General features: G+C 35.5%; 1 protein-coding gene across 1 annotated transcript in view; it reads left to right on the top strand.

Moving 5' to 3' along the window:
- Window positions 1-21,634, top strand: part of GPATCH2 (G patch domain containing 2) — a 176,381-nt gene that overhangs the window by 135,139 nt on the left and 19,608 nt on the right. The window contains exon 9 of the mRNA XM_008584871.1: window positions 21,391-21,479. Within this exon, the coding sequence (XP_008583093.1) occupies window positions 21,391-21,479 (89 nt within the window). The remainder of the gene's footprint in view (window positions 1-21,390; window positions 21,480-21,634) is intronic.

Below are 21,634 nucleotides of genomic sequence, written 5' to 3'. Positions count from 1 at the left end.
CCTTTACTTCTCTTCTATGTGGGATTTCTTGTTCCCTGGATCCCAGGGCATTATTTTTCTTCAGCTTTCTGAGAATGAGCACAGGATTCATGAAATTTACAGGATTTTGCATGTCTAAAAATGTCTTTATTCTTGTCTCACGTTGATTGATTTAGCCGGGAATTGAATTCTAGTTTGGAAATCATTTTTCCTCAGGATTTCAAAGGCATTGTTCCAGTATCCTTCAGTTTTCAGTAGTCTCCTATTATTTGGGTATTGGAGCACCCTTAAGTGATCCTCTATTATTATTATTATTATTATTATTATTATTATTATTATTATTATTAGTCTTTTATATGTTATTGTCTTCTTGGAAGTTTCCTGGGCAATTTTCTCAGCATTATGTCTTTTAATGATCAAAAGGATAAATTCTCTTATATTTTTCATCTCTAAGATCTCTTCTTGTTCCCTTGAACATTCCTTTCATAGATCCTCTCTTTCTTGTTTTGTGGATGCAGTATATTTTCTTGTCTTTCTGAAGCTGTCAGTTGTGTCAGGCACAGGGCAATTTGAAAAGGTGAAATAAACATAAGGAGAGAAAGACTTATAAGTTTATAAGTTTTATTAAATACAAGACAAAAATTCTCACCTTCCTTATTTGTATGCATCTTTCTGTGTTGCTCTCTTGAAATCCATTTTCTTTCATAGTGTTTTTGATCTTATCTTGACTTTTCTTACCCCTTTCGGATGAGTGACTGCACTTCCCTTTTCAACTTGTGGGAAAACATTAAGGTTAGAGAAGAGAACTATGATGCATTAAGTCAGTAAAATTGTAGGATCATTTACTTTTAAAATATACCAAGCAGGTAAGAAAAGATAAATGCACAAGTGGTCTGCTGTTAGTGACTCGAAGCTGAGATTTTTGAAGTGCATGACTGTAGCATGCTCTTAAAGTAGACATTTCTCATAAAAACTCTTAATAAAGGGCTGTGCAGTTGTGGCATAAGCCTTTGGAGTGTAGCACATCTCACCCTCAGCTCCTCTGGGGAATTTTCAAGATTTCCTAGAATGGTGTCGGGACATATTTACCAATGCCACTAACTAATACATTTTGGTGGTGGTTTTCTGGGTGTCCAAATTGTACTGTTTCTCCTTTTATGCCACGTCTACGTTAATATTTATCTAGGCTCTTTAACTTAACCATGAGTGCAGGGGAATTGTCTCCCAACTCTTAGACTGTTCTATGTCTAACAATACCAAACAGGTGACCTTTACAATCTCCTTTAAACAAATAACCCATTTTATCAATTTCAATCAACTGTCAGGAAGTTCTACTTCATCAATAATGGACACTGTGTTCTTCAAGGTGGCCTGTACTTCTGCCTCTTCCTACAAGGGCAAGTGTTTTTGGGTTTCTTAACATGCTTCTCACGCCCCACCTATCTTCTCCCATGGCTTGTTACCATCAGCAGTGCTCATTGTAACGTGCCATTTCATCACATGCCGACAGGTACTAGTAATGCTCCGTGTTTGTTCATGTGTTTATTGTAAACATAATTAACGTTCTCATTCTTCTCACATATGATACTTAATGGGTCCTATAATCAAATTTCTGATTCTTAATATAGGTATGATTTGACTGATTTGAGTGATATTCATCTTATAATCTTCCTTTTAGCTTATTGCTTCATTTTTATTTCCTGGGAGGAGGCCCTTCTCATAGAGCACGTGTGTCAGAGAGTGAGTGATGTGGAAAATGTGCATCATGAGATTATCCTCATATACTCATTTGCTGTGGTTTCCTAGGATTTTGCATCAAAGTGCTTGACGTTCCATGTTACCTGTCTTATGTTCTTCCATGTGGCTTATATCACGTTGCTTATTCCCGTCCGATACTTTGTCTGATTAGTCTATGGAGCTTTATTTTCCAGTCATTCTTCCATTTCTTGAATGTTCTTTGTCCATTTGCCTACTATGAAGTTTCATCTTAGTTTTATTGCATTTTTTTCTCTAATCTAATATTTAATGAGTGTCTCATAGTTTGTTCATACCTTAAAACCTTTGAAAGCACAAACACAAACTCAGGAAAACATGAAATTCTTTCAATAAATAAATGCATAAAAGCATATTCACCTTTTATTTTTAAAAACTACACACCTATTACCTGTCCCTTTCAATAGCTCATAATTAACATGCATGGTTTTTGAGTGATCATTTTCTGCAATCAATTATTAGCTGAAGTGAAAACACACACTCATATACACACAGCTAAACCCAGGGGCAACGCACCTAAATGTTTTTTAGAGAGCATGCTTGTTGACATGCAGATTTATTTCTTCAACCTTTCTCTTAAATTCCAGACTTGATATCTATGAAGCAGGTTCACTGTGCACTGGTATCAACTTCTCTGAGTCCAGGGAGACAGAACACACTCACGTGCAACAAGTTACATGAAGCAGGTTTCTTACTTACAGATAGGCAGCAAGGGACAAAAGAAGCCCAGGATCCATTGTGAGCTGGTCCCCTGAGGCGTAGGAAAGCTGCTGGGGGCAGATGGAGACTCAGCTGTGTGTGCCCCACTTGCACCACAGCTGAGGGATCCTGAAAGGCAGCCGCCCTGAATTATATACCTCAGGGGTCACATGAGCCATTAGACTGAAGCACTGAAGGACATCCTGTTTCTAGGGGGAACTGGAACAGAACCTGGGCTGCTCTCCAGTCCCTTCCTATCTCAGGGTACTACATTCTCAGTACATTCTACAGTTATTCTTGAGAGCTACAAGTGAGAAAGGGGGGGCAACTGGGTCGGTCCAAGGCCATCCAGAGAATTGTCCTACGGTATTTAACCTTTGGTTAGCACCAGAGCCTACATAGTCTTCCCAAATTGAAAGTCAGTTAAATACCTGCATTAAGCCATGCTTGATACAAAGTGATGTGTCATTCTTGAAAAGACCTTGCTTTTAAAATATATTTTTATACTTATGATTAGTCTTTAGTGCCATTAGAATCCATGCAATAAACTTGATAATTTATGGCAGCTTTATTAAATTATTTGTATCATGTTGAGGCTTTTCCTTTTGGATCTGGTACCTTTTGGGGGGGGGGGGGGTAGTAGTAGAATCGCCCTGTTTCCTGACATATGTGATTTTTGTCATTTACTCTTAGACCAAATCATCTAGTAGTCTGACACGTAATTTGAAACTAAGTAAAAAACGTTTTTATTGCTGATATTATTAAATTCTACTTCATTTAGTGTTTTTCAGAAAGATGTGTTTGTTAATTCACTTTTACTTCATTCCTCAAAGTTCCTAAAAGCATTATGTTTTTTTGGGTCTGGTTCCTTTTGGGGGGGGGGGGTGTAGTAGTAGAATCGCCCTGTTTCCTGACATATGTGATTTTTGTCATTTACTCTTAGACCAAATCATCTAGTAGTCTGACACGTAATTTGAAACTAAGTAAAAAACGTTTTTATTGCTGATATTATTAAATTCTACTTCATTTAGTGTTTTTCAGAAAGATGTGTTTGTTAATTCACTTTTACTTCATTCCTCAAAGTTCCTAAAAGCATTATGTTTTTATCTTAATGTCAAATGATTCAATAATCCTTGGATACTGTGTGCTCTACTTTTCTTATATTATCTATTACTAGTGAGAAGGAAGAAATCAACTTTTTCTTTTACTGTCATTTTGCCTAATTAGTAGTAAAAGGAGTCTCCTAAAATGAGAAAAAAGTGACAATAGAATTAATTAGAGAAACAAAGTAAGCCCATCACATTCACACACACACACACACAAACACACACACACACATTCGTGTCAGCCTTCTACCATCAAGAAAGAAAGAACATTCCTCTCCATATTAATAGAGCACATTCATTTTCATATGATGATACAGATCATAGTATTTTGTTGCAGATCTAACAGATAGAATTACAGCTGTTCTTTATTTGATGTTCTAAAGATACAAAGATGTTCAAGGATTCAGTTTGCTCAGTCTTCCCCAGATTGTCATTTGTTGTTTGTAAAAGGGACCTAATTTGCAACAGATACAAAATGATTTGTCATTTTGCAGGTTTGCCAAAAATAAATGAAACTATTAATTACTACATTTTTGAGCAGCTGTTAATAAATTGGGATGGGATAACTGTTCATTAGAGTACTGCTTAATGACATGGACTGTTTAATGTTGCTTTTCATAGAAATGTATCAACAAAGTTAAATGTGTCTACAAAAGTAAATGATGCTTTATTTTAATTATTTAAGATGAGAAGTTATCTATCCTATCTTAGTAAATTAAGAATTTTAAAACAAATTGTCCTTCGTCGTATTAAAACTATAATGATTCAACACCACATTATGTAAGCAAGTCATATCACTAGACATTTTATACTTTATATATTTTATATTTATATATTCAAAACAGTGTCTTGAATACTGCTTTTAAATGCTAACTATAGAAATAAAATTTCTAGCACTTTCTCATTTTGTCTTTCCCATTCAAGTGCTAACCAGGCCCAACTCAGCTTAGCTTCCACGACCAGATGAGATCAGTATTTTTTCTTTCCAAACCTAAAATTTGCATTAAATCTCATTGTTGTAAAAAAGTTTACTAAGTTCATCACATAGAAAAGTGTGTTTTAATTACTTTGATTCATTCTTACATATGCATGAATGAACTAATAGAAAATATTAACATATTCTCTTTAATTAGAATGTATATATTCCATATTTGTTTAATAGGAATACATTTAAATATACATATATGCTAATTAAAAAGAAATTTTGAAAAGCTTCTAAGTACAGCACAAAGATACTTAGAGTCGAATAATCGGAAACATACCACATATACAACATAAAATGGTTTTTAAGTGATTAATCTGTTTTACTCTATATGACCGAATTATTGTATTTTATAAAACTGCACTATTCTCAAATTTCAAGTCTCATGCCTCCTGTCCTTTTGGCATCCTGAAATTCTTCCTTGCCAAGATTTTAAACTAGTGATTATAGAGGGTTATTTTAAGTTTGATTATACTAAATAAAATTAGTTATCGGCCCATTAGAATTTTGAGAGGTGCTTTTCAGTTTAATGTAAAGAACTCACAGAAAAAAAAAAGAATTTGACATTTAGAAATATGTAATATGTCCAGTGTGTGATAAATTTTTAAAAAAAAATTTTTTTTAACTACTCCTTTGTAAAATTCTTATCACTTATATGCCCTCTTTTTCTGGTAGATTAACTATTTTTAAATGACCAGAAGTATGCACAGCCTCTCACCTCTAGGATTGTTGAATTTGGCCACAGTCACTAAGGATGGAAATAGCATGTAAAAGCTGTTCTAATGACTCTTAGCTGAAATAAATTTGTGGTCTGAAGTTCATTTCCTTAAGGACAGGTGTCTGTTTCACAGTTGGCACTCTCCAAATTGGTCCTGTGATTAAATGGGCATGGACACAGAACTAACCTTTAAATCCCAGAGATGGTTCTCCTAGGAAATGATTATGGTTCACCTGCAGGGCCATATCACAACAGCTTGGATCAGTACTGCAGCCTGGGTTATAACGTCATTAAATGGGTACGATGTGGATCTGTTAATCCAATGTGTGTATGTGCCAAAATACTTCCCCAAACAAGCAGTCCTAATTTATTAATAAGAGAATCACTGTAAAAATTAATATTTTAAATGAGCAAAACAATAAACAGCTGCTACTTGACAATTTGTACCTTACAGTCCCCAGAATAAACCTAGTAAATTCATCTGCCACATTGAAAATACATTCAACTTAAAAATACTATTTTATGTCTATAGAACTGAAATGACATCAACTCTTGAATTTTGAGGAATTTACTGCTCATACTATTACAGGAATTATCCTGCAATCTAACATCTTAATGTACGTATAAGGGTTAATTAGAAGGTTTTACTTAATAATGTATAAAAAGATCCAAATATTAAACATTTAGCTATCACTTCTTTTTTCATTTCCTTTCACTTATGAGATCAATTTAAAAATAAACTTTAAAATAGCAAAATAGTGTTTTATAGACTTAGAACTGTTTTAAAAGAATCAATTTTTTTTTTGTAATCAGCACTTTGTCTCTGCCTTTTCTCTTTAGGAAGAAATGTTTTTTAATCACTCCTTAGTGATTTGTTTTTAAACCAGGATTTTGTTGGGAATTTACCTTCATTTATTTCGTATACTTCTCTGATCAGTTCCAACTCGTGCCCAGTTATATTATACTAAATTAACATAATTCAACAGATGTTGATATTTAAATGTTTTCTGGCATTCAAATCTTGGACAGCTGTCTTTGAGCTTGGGGAAAAGGCAAACATTTAGAGTTAAATGCTGAACATATGCTTAAATTACTAATTAGAAAGATGGAATAAAAACTATGCATTATCCTTTCTAAGGACAATAAACCTCAGATAAAGATTTTTTGTAATCTTTTTACATCAAGTTACAGTCTAGGGGTATATGCAGACTAGATTGACTTAGACTTCATGAATAACTTAATTTTAAATTTGGTCACTCAAAAATTATGAAGATTCTTACTAAGCCTGGAAAAAGCTATAATGGCTGTATACTGGCAGTCTTAAGGGTTGAAAAGATGCTCATTCTCTTGCATTGTCAGGATGGCAAAAGCAATTCTGTAATATTCTACCACAGAAAATTTTATCATATACAGAAATACAGAGAAAAATATAAACTCAATGTATCTATCAACTGGCTTACATAATTATCACGGTGTGGCCAACCTTGTTTCATCTACAAGTATACCCCCACCCACTTCTTCCTCCAACCTCAAACCCCATCTATCATATTATTTCAACAGAAATATATCATTGTGTATCTCTAACGGATAACAGCCTCTTTAGAAAAAGTCACAGTACCATTATCATATTTATAAAAAAATACCAACAATTCCTTAATGTGTATGAATATGAATGTGTATATATTCAGTTAGTATTCACATTTCCCTGATTGTTTTATGGCTTTATAATCTCTTGAATTCCCTCTGATTTTTTAATTCCCCTCTCCTTCTGCCTCTGTGTGTATGTGTGTGCACGCATGCTCACATGCACTCCTTGAAATTTTTTGGTTGAAGAAGTCAGGTTGTTTGTCCTAGAAAGTTTCCCACATCTGAGGAGTGTTGCTGATTTTATCCACATGGTTTCATTTAACACAGTTCTCTGTTCCCTGTGTTTCCTGTAATTGGTACTTAGATCTAGAGAACTAATCAGATTCAAGTTCAGTGTTTTGTTTGTTCAGCAAGACTGTTTCAGAGGTGGTGCTGTGTTCTTCACTCACTTCCACCTCTCTTCCTGTCATTCGTTAGCGGGGATGATCATCACCCACATTCCCATATCAAGGGCTACACAATGGTCCTGTGTTAATTCTGTCATTCCTTTCTTGTTTATCAGTTATCCAACTTCTATTAAAACATCCCCTCTCCAAGGACTTGTTTACTTTAAGTTACAGATCATGTAGGAAAAACAAGATAAATACTTAGTCCTTTCCCTTTAGTTATCAGTTTTCAAAATGAATTGGTTCCTATCATTTTCCAAAGGTCAAATCATTGATTTAAATACATCTAATGTGTTTCAGTCCATTAGTTATTTTATCCTTATTGATGCTGAAATTGGTCCATCTGTGGCCAATGGGAGATTATTTAAGTTGGCACCTAAATGTGTTTCCTTGTTTCCAGTCTTTGCTTTCTGGTATGTTTACATTTTCTAGGCTTATCTGGGACCTTTCCTGGCTGACAGCAAGAGTCAGTCGTTTCTCTAAGAAGTGCTGATTCCTTTACTAGGAAATAAGTTTAGAAACCACACTCTGAATCTTAGGGATGTCATCATTTCCAATCCTTTTCAGAGAAATGAGTTAGGGTTTGTTTGTTTGTCTTTTAAGAAAAAACATATTGGTTCATACTAATATTTCCAGCTCAAATTCAAGACATCATTGTTTGTACTTTCCCTAGTTGATTTTACTATCTTTCAATCTCTTACTCTAGTCCATTTTGTTCATGTACTACACTGTAGCCAGAATGACATTTGGAGAACTCATCTCTATTTGTGTGTACTTAAAATTTCTGAATGGCTTCCTGTTGCCTTTAGGATCAAGTCCTAAAGATGGCTTTTAAGGCCTTTGCTGGTCTAGCCTTTCTCACTTTTCCAGTCTTGTCTTTAATTACTCCCTACCTTGAACACTGAACACTGTATATCAGCTGCAGTGAACTTGTTTTAGGTCCTCAAATAACCTGCACCCTCTGCACAGCAGAATTTAAGACTCATAAAAAAAGATATAGAGTGTTGTGGGAAGTCAGGTTGAAAACCCGTGATTTGGTATGCTGTGTTCTGCTGTGTTAGCATAAATGACACATCCATATTTTAGTTTGTAGAATGCATTTAGACCTTGTTAGCTAATGATAAATCTATTATATTTTCCATTTATACTCTAAGAACAAAATATGTTCTCAGCTACAGAGTTTCACTGTGTCTTTGTGCTTGTGATTGGACAAATAATACCAAGTTACACAGTATTCAGTTTATCATATACAAATTTCCTTTGTGGAAAATTGCCGATAACACTTACTGAGAGCATAGTTGAGGCGCACACTCATTTAATCCTCATATCAACCTTATAAGATTGGTTCTATTATTATCTCCATTTTACAGATGAGAAAGGCCAAGCATAAAAAGATTAAGTAAATTGCCGAGGTTCACTCAGGTTGTTAAGTGAGGCAGCAGAAATTGAAATGTGTCTCTTTGGGCTCCAGAGTACACACTCTTTAATCATTATGCTATTCTGCCTCTCAAGGTAGGTGGATATGTACGTAGGGTAAAATAAAACAAAAGAGAGAGAATTTAAAATATACTACCTTAGTTGAAGAAAAAAATTTTCCCACCATTTGTATAGTTAATAAATACCATCATGGCTATGATTTATTGAATGCTAATGATATATTTTAACTCATTTAATTTCTAAAATTACCCAATGAAGTATATATTCTTATTATCGCCATTTTACATATGAGGAAACTGAGAGAAGAGATAAATAACTTTCCCAGATCAAATGGCATATAACTGATACAGCAATGTCTTTTTTTCAAGACTTGTATTTATAAGCTATATGAAAGTTAACTTGACTGCTTTCTGAAATCTAGAATCTTGCTTTGAAGCAAAGCTGTCGATTCTTCAAAAATAGTCATCTTAAACATAATTAGATTAGTTTATCTATGTACAAAGAAAAGTGACCGCATTCTGAAATCATGACTTGATCACTGTTTGATCATTCGTCATTTGATTTTTTTTTGAAATTTACAAAATATGAGGGCTTATATGTTTTTCTAAACAAATGCATTTATATAAATGAGAAAATGAAAGACTTAGTTTGTATTTGAAATTAATTTTTGTAGGGTAATGTTTTTCTCCATGGATATTGAAAGCAATAGGCCTTTTATTTTTTATTTTTTATTGAAACATAATTATAGAGTACATATTTGTGGAGTACAGCATGGCATATCAGTACCTGTGTGCAATATGTGATGCTGAAATCAGGATAATTAGTATATTCAATATTACACAATGTAATCATTTGTTGTGGCCCTTTCCAATTTCTTGCTAACCCCCACTCTCCCTTTCCCAAATCCAGTAACTTCAGTTCTGTTCTCTCGTTTTGAAAGGTCGATGAATTATTGTGATTGTTGTGAAAAGTGACAGACCTTTTAAATACAACAAGTAATAGACCTGAACTAACGAAATTATTGTTTGGTTAAAGAACTCAGTGACAAAACTAATCCTGAATATAAGCTAATGTATCCCAACTTTTGTTATTTCAATGGAATGAATTAGGAGAATCCTGAAATACTCCTCTTCCTGATTATTGAGCACTACTGTTTGTGTACTTATCACAGGCATCCTGATACCTAGCTATTATGGTATGTTTCACAGAGTAGTAAATACTTACTAACAAGTCTGTAAAAGTTTTATGGGCATATTTATCTACCAAAAACTATTATGGAAGAGGAGGGACTGAAAACATTCTTTTCATAAAATTAAACTTAGTGAAATGCAAAATAATGTAGAAAGGGAAACCCTTTAGAATTAAGGTGCATACATATACTCCAAAAGCTGACTTAAGTGAACAAGCTTGGTATTGTAGATATTTGTATTCCAAAGCCCAAGAAACGGACTGAATAAGTTTCGTGGTTTTCTATTTCCATAAGTAAGCACTTATATAGTAAAGAATTTGGAACCCCAATAAAAATATTGATTACCGTAAAAACAAGTTGCCATAAAACCCTTTGCATGCCTTATTAAATTTCATTTAATAACTATTTAATAAGTGCCTGATATTGGCAAGGCATGTAAGTACTGAGAGAAGTATACTTACAGAAGTAAATCAGGCGTGGCCCCACTGCCTTCCAGGAATATATTGTCTAGCTAGAGTATCAGTTCATGTACGTGTATATACCTGTAGTTTAAAGTAGAAAACACTGTCTATTCTAAGGAGTGAGAGATTATTTCTGGCAATGGGAATCAGAAAATGCTGCATGAAGGAGGTGATATTTCACCTGGGTCACAGATTCCCAATTGAATTCCACCAATAAACAATAATTTAACCTAAGTTCAAGTAAGTTTGAATTTATATGGTAACACTTCTGTCATATTCCAAAGCAGAAATAACTTCTTACATGTCTTTCAGGTGTTTCAGACATTCTGGCCTATTATTAAAACATCCAGTCTTTATTACCTTCTCACTTTTTCCTTTGTGCTTCAGTACTCATACTCAGTAAATGTACATTACAGCATATAGAATTGTGACATTACCATAGTCCTCTCAACAAGCAAAGTCATGAGACACTTTACAGGAAATCAAAGCTGACCTCAGTCTTGAACCTATTTTTGCCAACTCAGTTATGCAAGTAAATTGTAGACTCTGTTATTTAGTGAAGCCTCTCAACTCCAGAGTCTTGGAAATGGTTCTACATCCAACTCCATCTCTGCATGACAGCAGTGACTTCCCGACTATAGCTGCAATAAAATCCAGCACTGTGCATACAGAAAATTATGGGTGAGCCTTTTTCCATTGAATTCAGTTTCTCGATTTGGTTAATGAGCTAATTAAATCAAATAAGCAGTTTCATTCTTTTTTTCTAGAAAATTTTAAATAATTGTGAATAGACAGATTCACCAAACGTACTGAAACTTGATGTGTGCAGGGAGACACCTCTCCTCCCACCACTCCACACAGGCCAGCTCCCGTCATACTGAACTGCTCATAGAGCCCCAGTGATGGCATGTCACATGTGCACTCTGATGCCTTTGTGCCTCTGCACATGTCTCACCTAGTGGCCTAGATGCCATTACATGCTGGTTTGGAATTCTCTTTAAAGTTGTGTTGAAATCATTTTCCCACATGATCGGTAGACTTGAACCCCTAGAAAATGAACACCATGTCTTTTTTATTTCTCTTTAAAAAAATGTATTTCCTGTCTGATGGCATAGGGCATGGCATGCATTGCATTTTTTGCTGAAGATTATTAAACAGAGCATAATAAACGAAGTCCAATGAGGTAGTATGGTATAGGGGGAAAAGTGCTTTTTTGAGTCATGCATTTGTTGGTACAAATATAATAATTTCATTTTCTGTTCCTGTGATCTTTAACAAGGGCCTCAGGTTCTTCAGAAATGTAAAGCATTTTTGTGAGGATTAAACAAGATAAACTATGTTTTTAAAAGTTTGGCATAAGGGCTGGCCGGTTAGCTTGGTTGGTTAGAGTGTGGTGCTGAAAACAACAAAGGTCCAGACCAGCCACCAAAAAAAAAAAAAACAGTAAGCTAAAAGTCTGACATAATACCTCATATAGTTAGAACTCAATAATCCTGCATGCTCTTGGTATTTCAGATAATAAATTCTAAGACATAAAAAGCCAACATGTATTAAAAGAATTTTAAAAGTAATGAAATATATATATTCTCTACCCTAACTTTTTAACTCCATGATTCTCTGAGCTGGCGAAAGAAATTTAGCACATATCTATTCCAAAATGCTACCTCAGGACTGAATTTAAAGCTTGGTCTAGAATATGAGATATCAAAGAGGAGAATACAGTAAAAAATCAATTCAACAGACATAGCCAAATATCATAGGCTGCACTAGATGAAGTAGATATGAAACTGAGTAATGCATGGATACCCTCAAAAAGTTAGTAACGTTAGGAATATCCCATAATTTTATTTATAGATATTATAAATGACAACCATACAAGGAAACATTTCATAGTGTCATATCAGAGAATGTGGAATTATATCTGAATCTATAGTCTGATTTGATGGTTCTTTTATGCAAGATGTAATCAGGATCAATACCCTAATTTTTACAATGTAGACAAATATCTTCTTGCATTTAATGGAGATATCCAAAAGAATCATGTTTATTTTGAGTAATTTTTTTCTCCTAAGAATCAACACTACCTTTATTTTATCATTTTTAATGAAATTACAATGAACTTAATTGCTGAATCTCTATACTAAATATCACTTATAAACAGATTCCAGAAATGTGTAGTTATAGTTGGTATCAAGTAAATTAAGTCAATATCTGTTTAATAAGTGCCTACTATTTCCTAGGTACTATGGTGTGAAGAATAAAAGAATACTCCAAGATGCCTCAAATGTCTTAGATTCTGCTTGGAGAGACAATATCCAAATTTGAGCCCAGGCGAAAAGAATTTTCCTCAGTTTTCCCAAAGAAGTGGTTTGCTACTCTAGCACTACGGATCTTTTACGTTGTGAAGTAATTTCTTGTTCATGTGTGTTTCCTACATTAGGCTATGAACTCCTTGAGGGTGGGAGCTGTCCTACTCTTTGTATTTCATATAGCATATAGTAGAATACCTGATTCATAGTCAAGATTTGTTAATTGTTAAATGAATGTTCTTGAGTAGATTTAAATAACTGTCCAAGAGAGAAGTGTTAGCATAAGAGAGTGCATGATTGATTGCCAGATGAAATGTTGAGGCAACAATTGTTACAGTAGTTTGATTCATTTTAGTTCAGTAAACGTTTCTTGTGCTTCTAATATAAGACAGAGGCAAAACTAGGTTCTGACAACTAGACATGATTCTTGTCCTCAAGTTGTTTTCCATATATATTTCACTGACACTCCCCTTTAGTCTGAAAACAGCCTGAGGCACATACCATACTATATGTTAAATGTAACAGCAGAGATATGCCCAGACTGGAATACAAACATAAAGAAAAAGCACTTGGAAGGGTATTGAGGTTAGGAAAGTTTAAAGAAGAAAAGGATTATTTATACCTGAGTGCATGCACTGGGACAAGTGTAAAGGGAGAAAGAGAAGGCTTTCCCAGATGGGCAGAATTGGGAAACATGGGAAGGGAATTTTTTGAAGTGGGTAGAATACATTGTTCTAGTGCTAGCACGTATATACATGGTCATGGTGACTAGCAGCTCCTTTAAAAAATCTGAAGGAATTGGACGAATGTGGGACGCATAATGTCAGCATGATGTAAGCTAAGATATAACAGTTCTCTCAAATAGATTTTTAGAAACCCCACTGAATGATTTCCCCTATGGAAAGGAATGTTAATTCCTCCAGATGTGAGAATGTCCTCATTCACACATACTCCAAAAATTCTAATAACTGCCTGAGTTGCATAAAACAATCACCACCACTTTCAGGTGCCATTTGTGTAGAACAATGAGGAGGCACAAAAAGAAGAAATATGCAACTGGGTTGCCTAGGAATATGGAAGTGTGTGTTATTAACACACGCAGGAATGATGTCATTAGAATAGCGGTCCCTGTGGGCTTTAGGTGAAACGTGGAGTACACCAGATGAAGGAAGCAAGACATCTTTGAAGTAGGAAGTACCAAGCGGTGGCCAAGAGAAAATCTTCAGCAATGGGGGCTGACGTGAGAATACTGATGGGTTTTAGACTCAAGGACTCATGGGTTTTTTATTGAGATTTTGAAATGAAAACGAGTGCCTTATTCTTACATGCTATGACAAATTTAAAGCAAGCAGAACCAAACACTAAAGAAAAATTTAACATTTCTATTAACTACTCAAAAAAATACCTGTTACTTTTAAATGACCCTGGTTCTTTTCTTATTGTAGCATATTGACAGTGTTCATATGTAATGAGTTTACTCCGTGCTGTATTTATTTGACTGGGTTTAGTGACACTCTACACTAAGCATTTTTATGGATGTATTGTATGACAAAGTGCCTACCACCAGTTTCTCTTAACTGTGTGACTCTAGATAAATAAGTTAACTTTTCTCTGCCCCAGGCTTCTTATCTGTAAAGTGGCAATGATAATAATAAGATTAATAGCTAACAGTTATTGATTGCTTACTGTGTGCAGGCACGGTGCCAAAATGTTTTACACAAATGATTTTTAAATAAAATCTTCAAAAGAACCTCTGAGGTGTATACTAGTCTAATCACAATTCTTGAAGGTAAGGAAATTGAGACAAAGAGAACTTAAGTAACATGCCAAGGGTTGGTAAAAATCCCTCTCGCACATTCACAAATATAGTGACAAGTGGGTTTTTCAAAGATCCAGTGGGAAACAGAAATGGTGGCAACATGTCCTGACTCCCTGGCTCATCCCAAATGCAAATCAAACCAATAGAACCTATAGCTTGAAATAAAACATTACGGCTTCCACAGTGTGAGAAGCTTGACTCTGCCTTTGACAAAAACGATTCATCCAGCTGCCAAAACCACTTACATTTATCAGTTCCATTGCTTTTCTCTTTTTTAATCCATCTAGTATCTAGCAATTCGTATCTTGTGTTGTATGCTTACTGTTTTTTAAAAATCTAATGATAATGAGAAGTATCAAGAAGAAAATTTCCACAAAGTGCCATCACACAGGAATAATCATTATCGGTTTTTGTTGCACGGTCTTCAGTACCTTTCATCCAACACATGTGCACATTCATTGATTTGGATGTATTGGTATGGTATACCATGAAGAAAAGTAAAGCAGGGTAAAGAGCTCAGAAGTGAAAGAGGTCCCTTTTTTTAGATTATGGTAAGCATAGACTTTTGGATGAGGCTCTTATTTTAACTCATATTATTAAATTCTATGTTCTGTGATACTGTAACATAGGAATTTTAAGATAGGTATTTTCTATTTAGATTCTAAATAGTTTGGTTTAAAACTACCATTGTCTATTATCTGGGTAACCAACCCTCTCTGCTAATAGTTCAGAATCAGATAAAAAACCATAAGCCCTCTTGCTGAAAAGTGTGCGTACACTCATTTTGCACATGATTTTATGAGGCTCCTGGGCCCCCTGAAGTCTTCCACCTCACCTGCTGGGTCTCTCCTGCTGGCTCACTACAGTTCATCCACACTGGTGCTGCTTCGAGGAGTTCGGAGAGTCCTTGACTGGCACGGGGGCCACAGGAGTGAAACCAGGTCCCCAAGCTCCCAGCGAAGCCTCCTGGCACACTGCAATGCCTCCCTTACACTCCACACGTAGGAGACATGGTGAACATTAGCCCCAGCAGCAGCCACCAGTTAACCTATAGCAGACTGGGAAGAAGTAAGTCTCGACTCGAACCCTCTGACTGGGGTGGAAGAGGCACTAAGAGAACAGATCCATCTGCAGCAGCTGAGAGGAGCTGCACACTGGCAGGCAGACCACTGTATCCAAGGGGTAGAGCTGCAGACAACAGGTCAGGGAGGTTAGTCATCAGAAAGAGTTGCCAATGGGTAGGCAGTGAAGAGGGACAGGAGCCAGGAGCAGCTGATGCTTGGACAATGGTCTGCGGGCAGCATTAGAAAGAGCCTCCATCACCAGGTTGCATTTTTAGGGCCAGAGCTTCAGTGTCTTGGGAGGTCCCAGCAATGTCCTGGTAAAAGAAGTAATACACTAGAAGATTTATGGTGAGATAGGATAAGTGCAGAATAAAGCATGGACCCTGTTACTGGAACCCAAGTACTGACTTCAGTGCACTGAGCTGAAACTTAAACCACCCCTTGCTAAGGTCAAAATTGTTCCTAAGAGAAATGAAATGGGACTGAGGCAGAATGTGAAGTCAAATGACCAAAGCCACAGAGAGAGGGAGCTACAACCAAGAACTGGTCAGGGCATGCAAAGGATTGCTATGTCCAAGCACATCGTGCCCAAGAAGGGGCTTTGAAAGGAAACATCATTAAACACAAGGATTTAATGCGATCTTCCTAGTAGTTAAAGACTATTTACGCTGTGAGTACTTGATGCTTATTGCGCATTTCAGTACAAAAGGACAAGAGCTAGGTACTGATGTCTGCTTGTTCAGTTTAATGTGTTGAGACATACTGACACCAAGTAAAGGGGGAGGGAGGGTAATTTGGATCTAGAAAAGGAAGTTCACACAGGGCTTGATTTTCCAGCCCCCCTCCTTCTCTCTGCCACTGGATTGTTCCTCCAATGACACCACAGACCTGCTTCATTTCTGTGCAGCTGATGCCCTGTCCAGGCTGATATTTTTCTAACTGACAGTGAGTGTTCTTGCCAAATGCCAAGGCCCATAGTCACATGTGTTTGCGTCTCCACTGCAGCTTGTCCAAGGCTGCTGGGGAAAACATTTTATCCAGGGGGCAGCTTTAACTAGGCCTAATTCTCTGAAAAGCCTCTGTCTGTAAATGCATCCAATGAAGAGACAGGCTCCTATTGTCTTCTTTCTAATATTATCGTGTTTGACACAGCCTGCTCCAGTCCTTGTCAGCCCATGTCAAAAGCCAAGTTTTCAGGCAAGGTGGTTCTCACGAGGATTTTTGTTTCTGCTTCTTTGTTTTGGTTTTTTGGGGGAGGATTTTTGGGGTTTTTTTTTCCTTTTTTTTCCCCAGGTAATATGCCCAGCCTCATACCACCACACTGTTTAAAGGGATAACTTGTAGCAGACTATTGGGATATAAGTGACGTCTGTTTAAAAAGCTAAAAAAAATTTTAAAGACTTCTTTTTGAGTTCTGCTTTTCTGCAGAATTTTCAGGAGACATGGGAAACCATGTTTCAAATCATAACTGACAAATGCATTAAAAAACAGCATTCTTTCTTTGTTTTTTCCTCTTAAAGATATGTTGTCTCCCTTCTCCTTCCCAAGCAAATACTCTAACTGAAACTAATCTAGTTGACTGGTGATTTTCTTGCCATGCCTTACAAAAGGATCCTTTTTTTTTTTTTAAAATAATTTTGAGTCTATTTATAGGACATTGTATTGTCATTCTCAAAACACAACAGGAAAAAAAGAAACAAAAAATGCTATCACCTTGGGTAGTAATCCAAGCGTTCTGCTTTGCTTTTGGACAAATGATGCATTTGGACTGAAGAAGTGAGGCTGCCTTTGAGACATACATTGATTTTAAATTAAAAAATAACCGCTATGTTTTACATTAAGAGTGACAACTAAATAACGGAGTAGACCTTACTTAGTGTTATTTGTAGCAACTCCATTGCACCTGTCTGAGGGGAGGGGGAAGGGGCAAGCCTAAATGGGGTAATTTTACTGATCAATAATCCAGATCTCTCAATGCACATAGTCACTACTTGACAGAATTACTGAACTACGGCTATCTGTTTTTCTTATGGTTCAGGCCTCCAGGTTCAATGTTACTGAGTTTATTAACTTTAACTCCATTCTCCTTGAACATTTGTCTCTTCCTTTTTGTAGCTGTGTTGGGGGTGGGGGAGGAGAGTTGAATGAAAATGTTATATTTCATTTACTCTGTAAGGATACACAAAAGGGAATTTTCGGTCCAGCAGATAGGAAAAAGGTTTAGAAGAAAGTTGTTCCTGCGATGTTTTTCACTATCTTTGTAAACAGGCCTTCCTAATACATTTTAGAGAGTATTTTTATAAATAATAAAATTTTAAAGGCAGTATTGACTTGGGAGAGTGATTTTTCAAACAATTAGAATACTTCAGTTTTATACGACTAATGCAAGAACAGTGTAAGAAGAAACCAGAAGTATCAATAGTTAACAAAGAGCCTACTTAAGTATCAAACAGCAAAGTATTTCTTCCAATTAAAATGTGGTTCTTAAGAGGGACCCTCCTGGGTTTTTTGTTTGTTTGTTTGTTTTTTAAGCTTAGTTTGAGCTTTAAATGTATCTGAAAGTAATAAAACCAGGCTTATTTAAAAAAAAAATAATTCAGAATTACGACTGTTCATTGGCTGCCTTCTCACCCCTGTCCACCTCTTCACCCAGATTTGCTAACACAAAGTTTCATTAAGCAGCAGCCTTGTATCATTCTTTTGTTATTAGAACAGAGGTGAATCTCCATTGAGGAAATGTGGGCCTGGACTGTGCAAACATGGTGGCCTCCTCTCTTCAGTCTCAACCTACCCAACCTGATCTTCCTACCAACACGGACCTGGTCTTTCTCTCCTATAAAACCTTTAATGACTCACATCAGCCATAAAGTTCACATGCCCTCATGAGGCATATGGGGCATGTATAGCCAGCCCCGTGATCCAGCTCCAACATTCTTCTCCGTTCGTGTGGTATAGTCCCTTCTCCAAACACCGCTCCCCAGACGTCCTGAACTACTACTCATAAATCTCTGAACACAGCAAACTCTTGATCACTTAGGAATTCTTTCAACAGCAAGTATAGAAAACCTGACCAGGAGTGGCTTAACCTGTAAGAATATTTATTATGTTTGGGCAGAGGATCAGGAGTAGATAGTTAATGGGTGGGGTTTTCACAGCTTGATAAGAGAAAGACCACACGTGAGGATTCAGATTCCCACTTTATTCCTCTTCTCAGAATGGTACCTTCTCCTCCTCTGCAGCTATTCCTGATATCTGAGCCTGTCTGATATATGCTCTGCAAAAGGTAAACTTTACTCCAGTTTTTGCTAAGAGGAGATTTCAAGAGGGATGAGATATATGAAAGAATAATTTTTTACAAAAGGTAAAATCACGACTCTCATACAGATATAAAATGGATATGTCTTAAAGATGTTAACTCATTCATTAATGAGGGAACCAGGCAGATGTTATAACAGATTCAAAGGAGAAGTCAGAGAAGCACAAATTTACATGGAGTAAAGGAGTGTTGAAATGAATGTGCAAATGGATACAAAATTGACTTTTCCTCAGAAAGGAGACTTGTCTCTCCACAGGACAGAATTAATTTGCATTTCTATAAACAAGAGTCATTTTCCATTGCTTTCAGTTATCTACAACTTAGAGTTGTAAAATAGCTCCCATAGAATTAGAATTAGATGACTTGGAAGGATATACTCTAAAAGCATAGTTTTTCCACTGATGCACAAATTTTTTCCTACAGAGAAAAAAAGGTGTATTCAATATAGCATTCTTAAAATTGTTAGAAAGATCAAATAATATAATCTCTAGTAGCAGTTACTAAAGTTGGTTGTGCCTGTCACCAACACCACTGTCCCTAATTATCACACATTTTTATGACTCCAGCTCCCCACTCAGACAAATTCTTCCCATAATAGGAATTTAACTTTCTACTTCTGTTGTATTTTCCATCTCTTCTTTTCTAGTTTACCCATTTTCACCATCACTATGGAGTCTTATGTTACGTCCATAGTAGATACTAACAAATGCTTGCTGAATAAGGGAATGGATTAATTTCATACACAAAGAATGTCTTCTCTGCGATATTGTAATTTTTAAAAATTTTCTCTATAGTTTTAGAAAGTAGGTGTGGTCATAATCATTCATTTTTCATGGTATCATGAACCAAGACGACACCTAAAAATCCAATAAAAATGTTAGTTATGCATGTTAATAAACATGTTGAAAGTAAAGCAGAGCAAAGTTAGCCTTTAACCAAATGAATCAATTTTTTGAAATATTTTAATAATTATAAATATTTATAACAGAGAAACAGTAAGCACTCAATACAAGAGGAAGAGAAAACTAGACAAAGGCCCATCTACTGTTAAGCTATGTTGGTTGATTTTTATGGTATATTTATTTGGTTATATGTGTTCTTTGGATTATCCAGGTCATTAGTAGTGACTTTGTGCTTTACAGATACAACCTATATTTGAAATAATTTTACTCCCCAGCACTAATTTTTCATTGTATTTCAATATCTGAGTGTATGTGTATAGATATAGGAGAGTACTTCAAAAAGTTTGTGGAAAATAGAATAAAGGATAATATTAATCTTCTCATGAACTTTTTGAAGTACCCTCATATATTTTGCTTTTTGCCTGAGTTGTTTCCTTTTATTTTTTTCTTTAATAATCTGGTTGTTTTCAAATTGGGTTCTTTAAAACCTCAGGATACTACTAGATGTTTCTGTGTATTACTTAAAGAACATGTGCTACCATAAACATGTTTCATTTACTTCTGCTTCATGATCCCCAGGCCCTATTCCAACTCCACATCGAGGATTATGACCCATTTCAAATTGGGTTCTTTAAAACCTCAGGATACTACTAGATGTTTCTGTGTATTACTTAAAGGACATGTGCTACCATAAACATGTTTCATTTACTTCTGCTTCATGATCCCCAGGCCCTATTCCAACTCCACATCGAGGATTATGACCCAGGAAATGGACATACAATCCTTCTATAGCTTGAAAAGTTTGAAGACTTTTAAATCCTTTTCATTTTTGTATTAGCCTTTCTTGACTTCCAATAGGGATATTTTTTATTTTTCAAAAACTGTTTAATTTAGGAGACCAAGATTAGACAGAATAATCTAATTGTAACTGGTTCTAAGAATAGCAGGAGGTCCACTTCTCAGTTCTTATATATCAGGTCTTTACAAATATAATCCCAGGTCATGTTAGACTGTTCAGTAGCAGTAGACCGGCATCAATGCATTCAAATTGTGTTTTCTTACCTAGCTAATAAGTAATTAACTAAAGAATTCTAATCATGTGAATTATAAGAAAAACATCACTATTTCCTTCTATCTATTTAAAACATTTTAAGAGAATTCACTGCTGCATAATATCCTAAAAGAAATTGATCATACTTTTCCTGTAATAAATGTTGTTCTGACAGTAAAGCATTAGTAACCAATTGATAACCTAGCAACAATATTGTGATCTCTTTAGATAATTAATCTTAGCTATTTTCCTGTCAAGAGCAACAGTGTTTGATTTTATGTTGAGCCAGAAAGATTGCCAGTTTGGAAAATTAAAAAGCATTCCTTTTATATTATTCATTCCAGTAACAATTTATGATGGCGCATTTAGCTGCTGAACACTTGTCAACAAACGTAATTATGTTTCGATATAAACAAGATTGGTGGTTTTACTATGCAACTCCATCTTTGTTGAGAATGTTTTGATTTAGGTTCAGATTATACAAGCTGTGTATTTATGTGTCATTTTTTTCCCCTTCTTTTGTTAATAGTTTTTTCTGATAATTACTTGTAGGCAAACAAGCATGCATTTAGGATCCTTATGCACGGGAGATATCAAACGGAGAAGAAAAGCTGCACCTTTGCCTGGACCTACAACAGCAGGTAAAACAAAAGAGGGGTTGGAGTTGGAGTTTATAAATCATCAAGAATAAAATATAGATAATCCTTAATCACTTGCACTGAAGAAGAAGCACCATTGCAAGAAACTATTAAAACAAATCATTTGCATTTGGTGTTGGGATGTATTGCATGTTCCT

The sequence above is a fragment of the Galeopterus variegatus genome, unplaced genomic scaffold (genome assembly GCF_000696425.1).
Source record: "Galeopterus variegatus unplaced genomic scaffold, G_variegatus-3.0.2 Scaffold3394, whole genome shotgun sequence".
Lineage (NCBI taxonomy): Eukaryota > Metazoa > Chordata > Mammalia > Dermoptera > Cynocephalidae > Galeopterus > Galeopterus variegatus.
The sequence above is the reverse complement of the archived record's forward strand: the minus strand, read 5'-3'. Positions and strand labels throughout refer to the sequence as shown.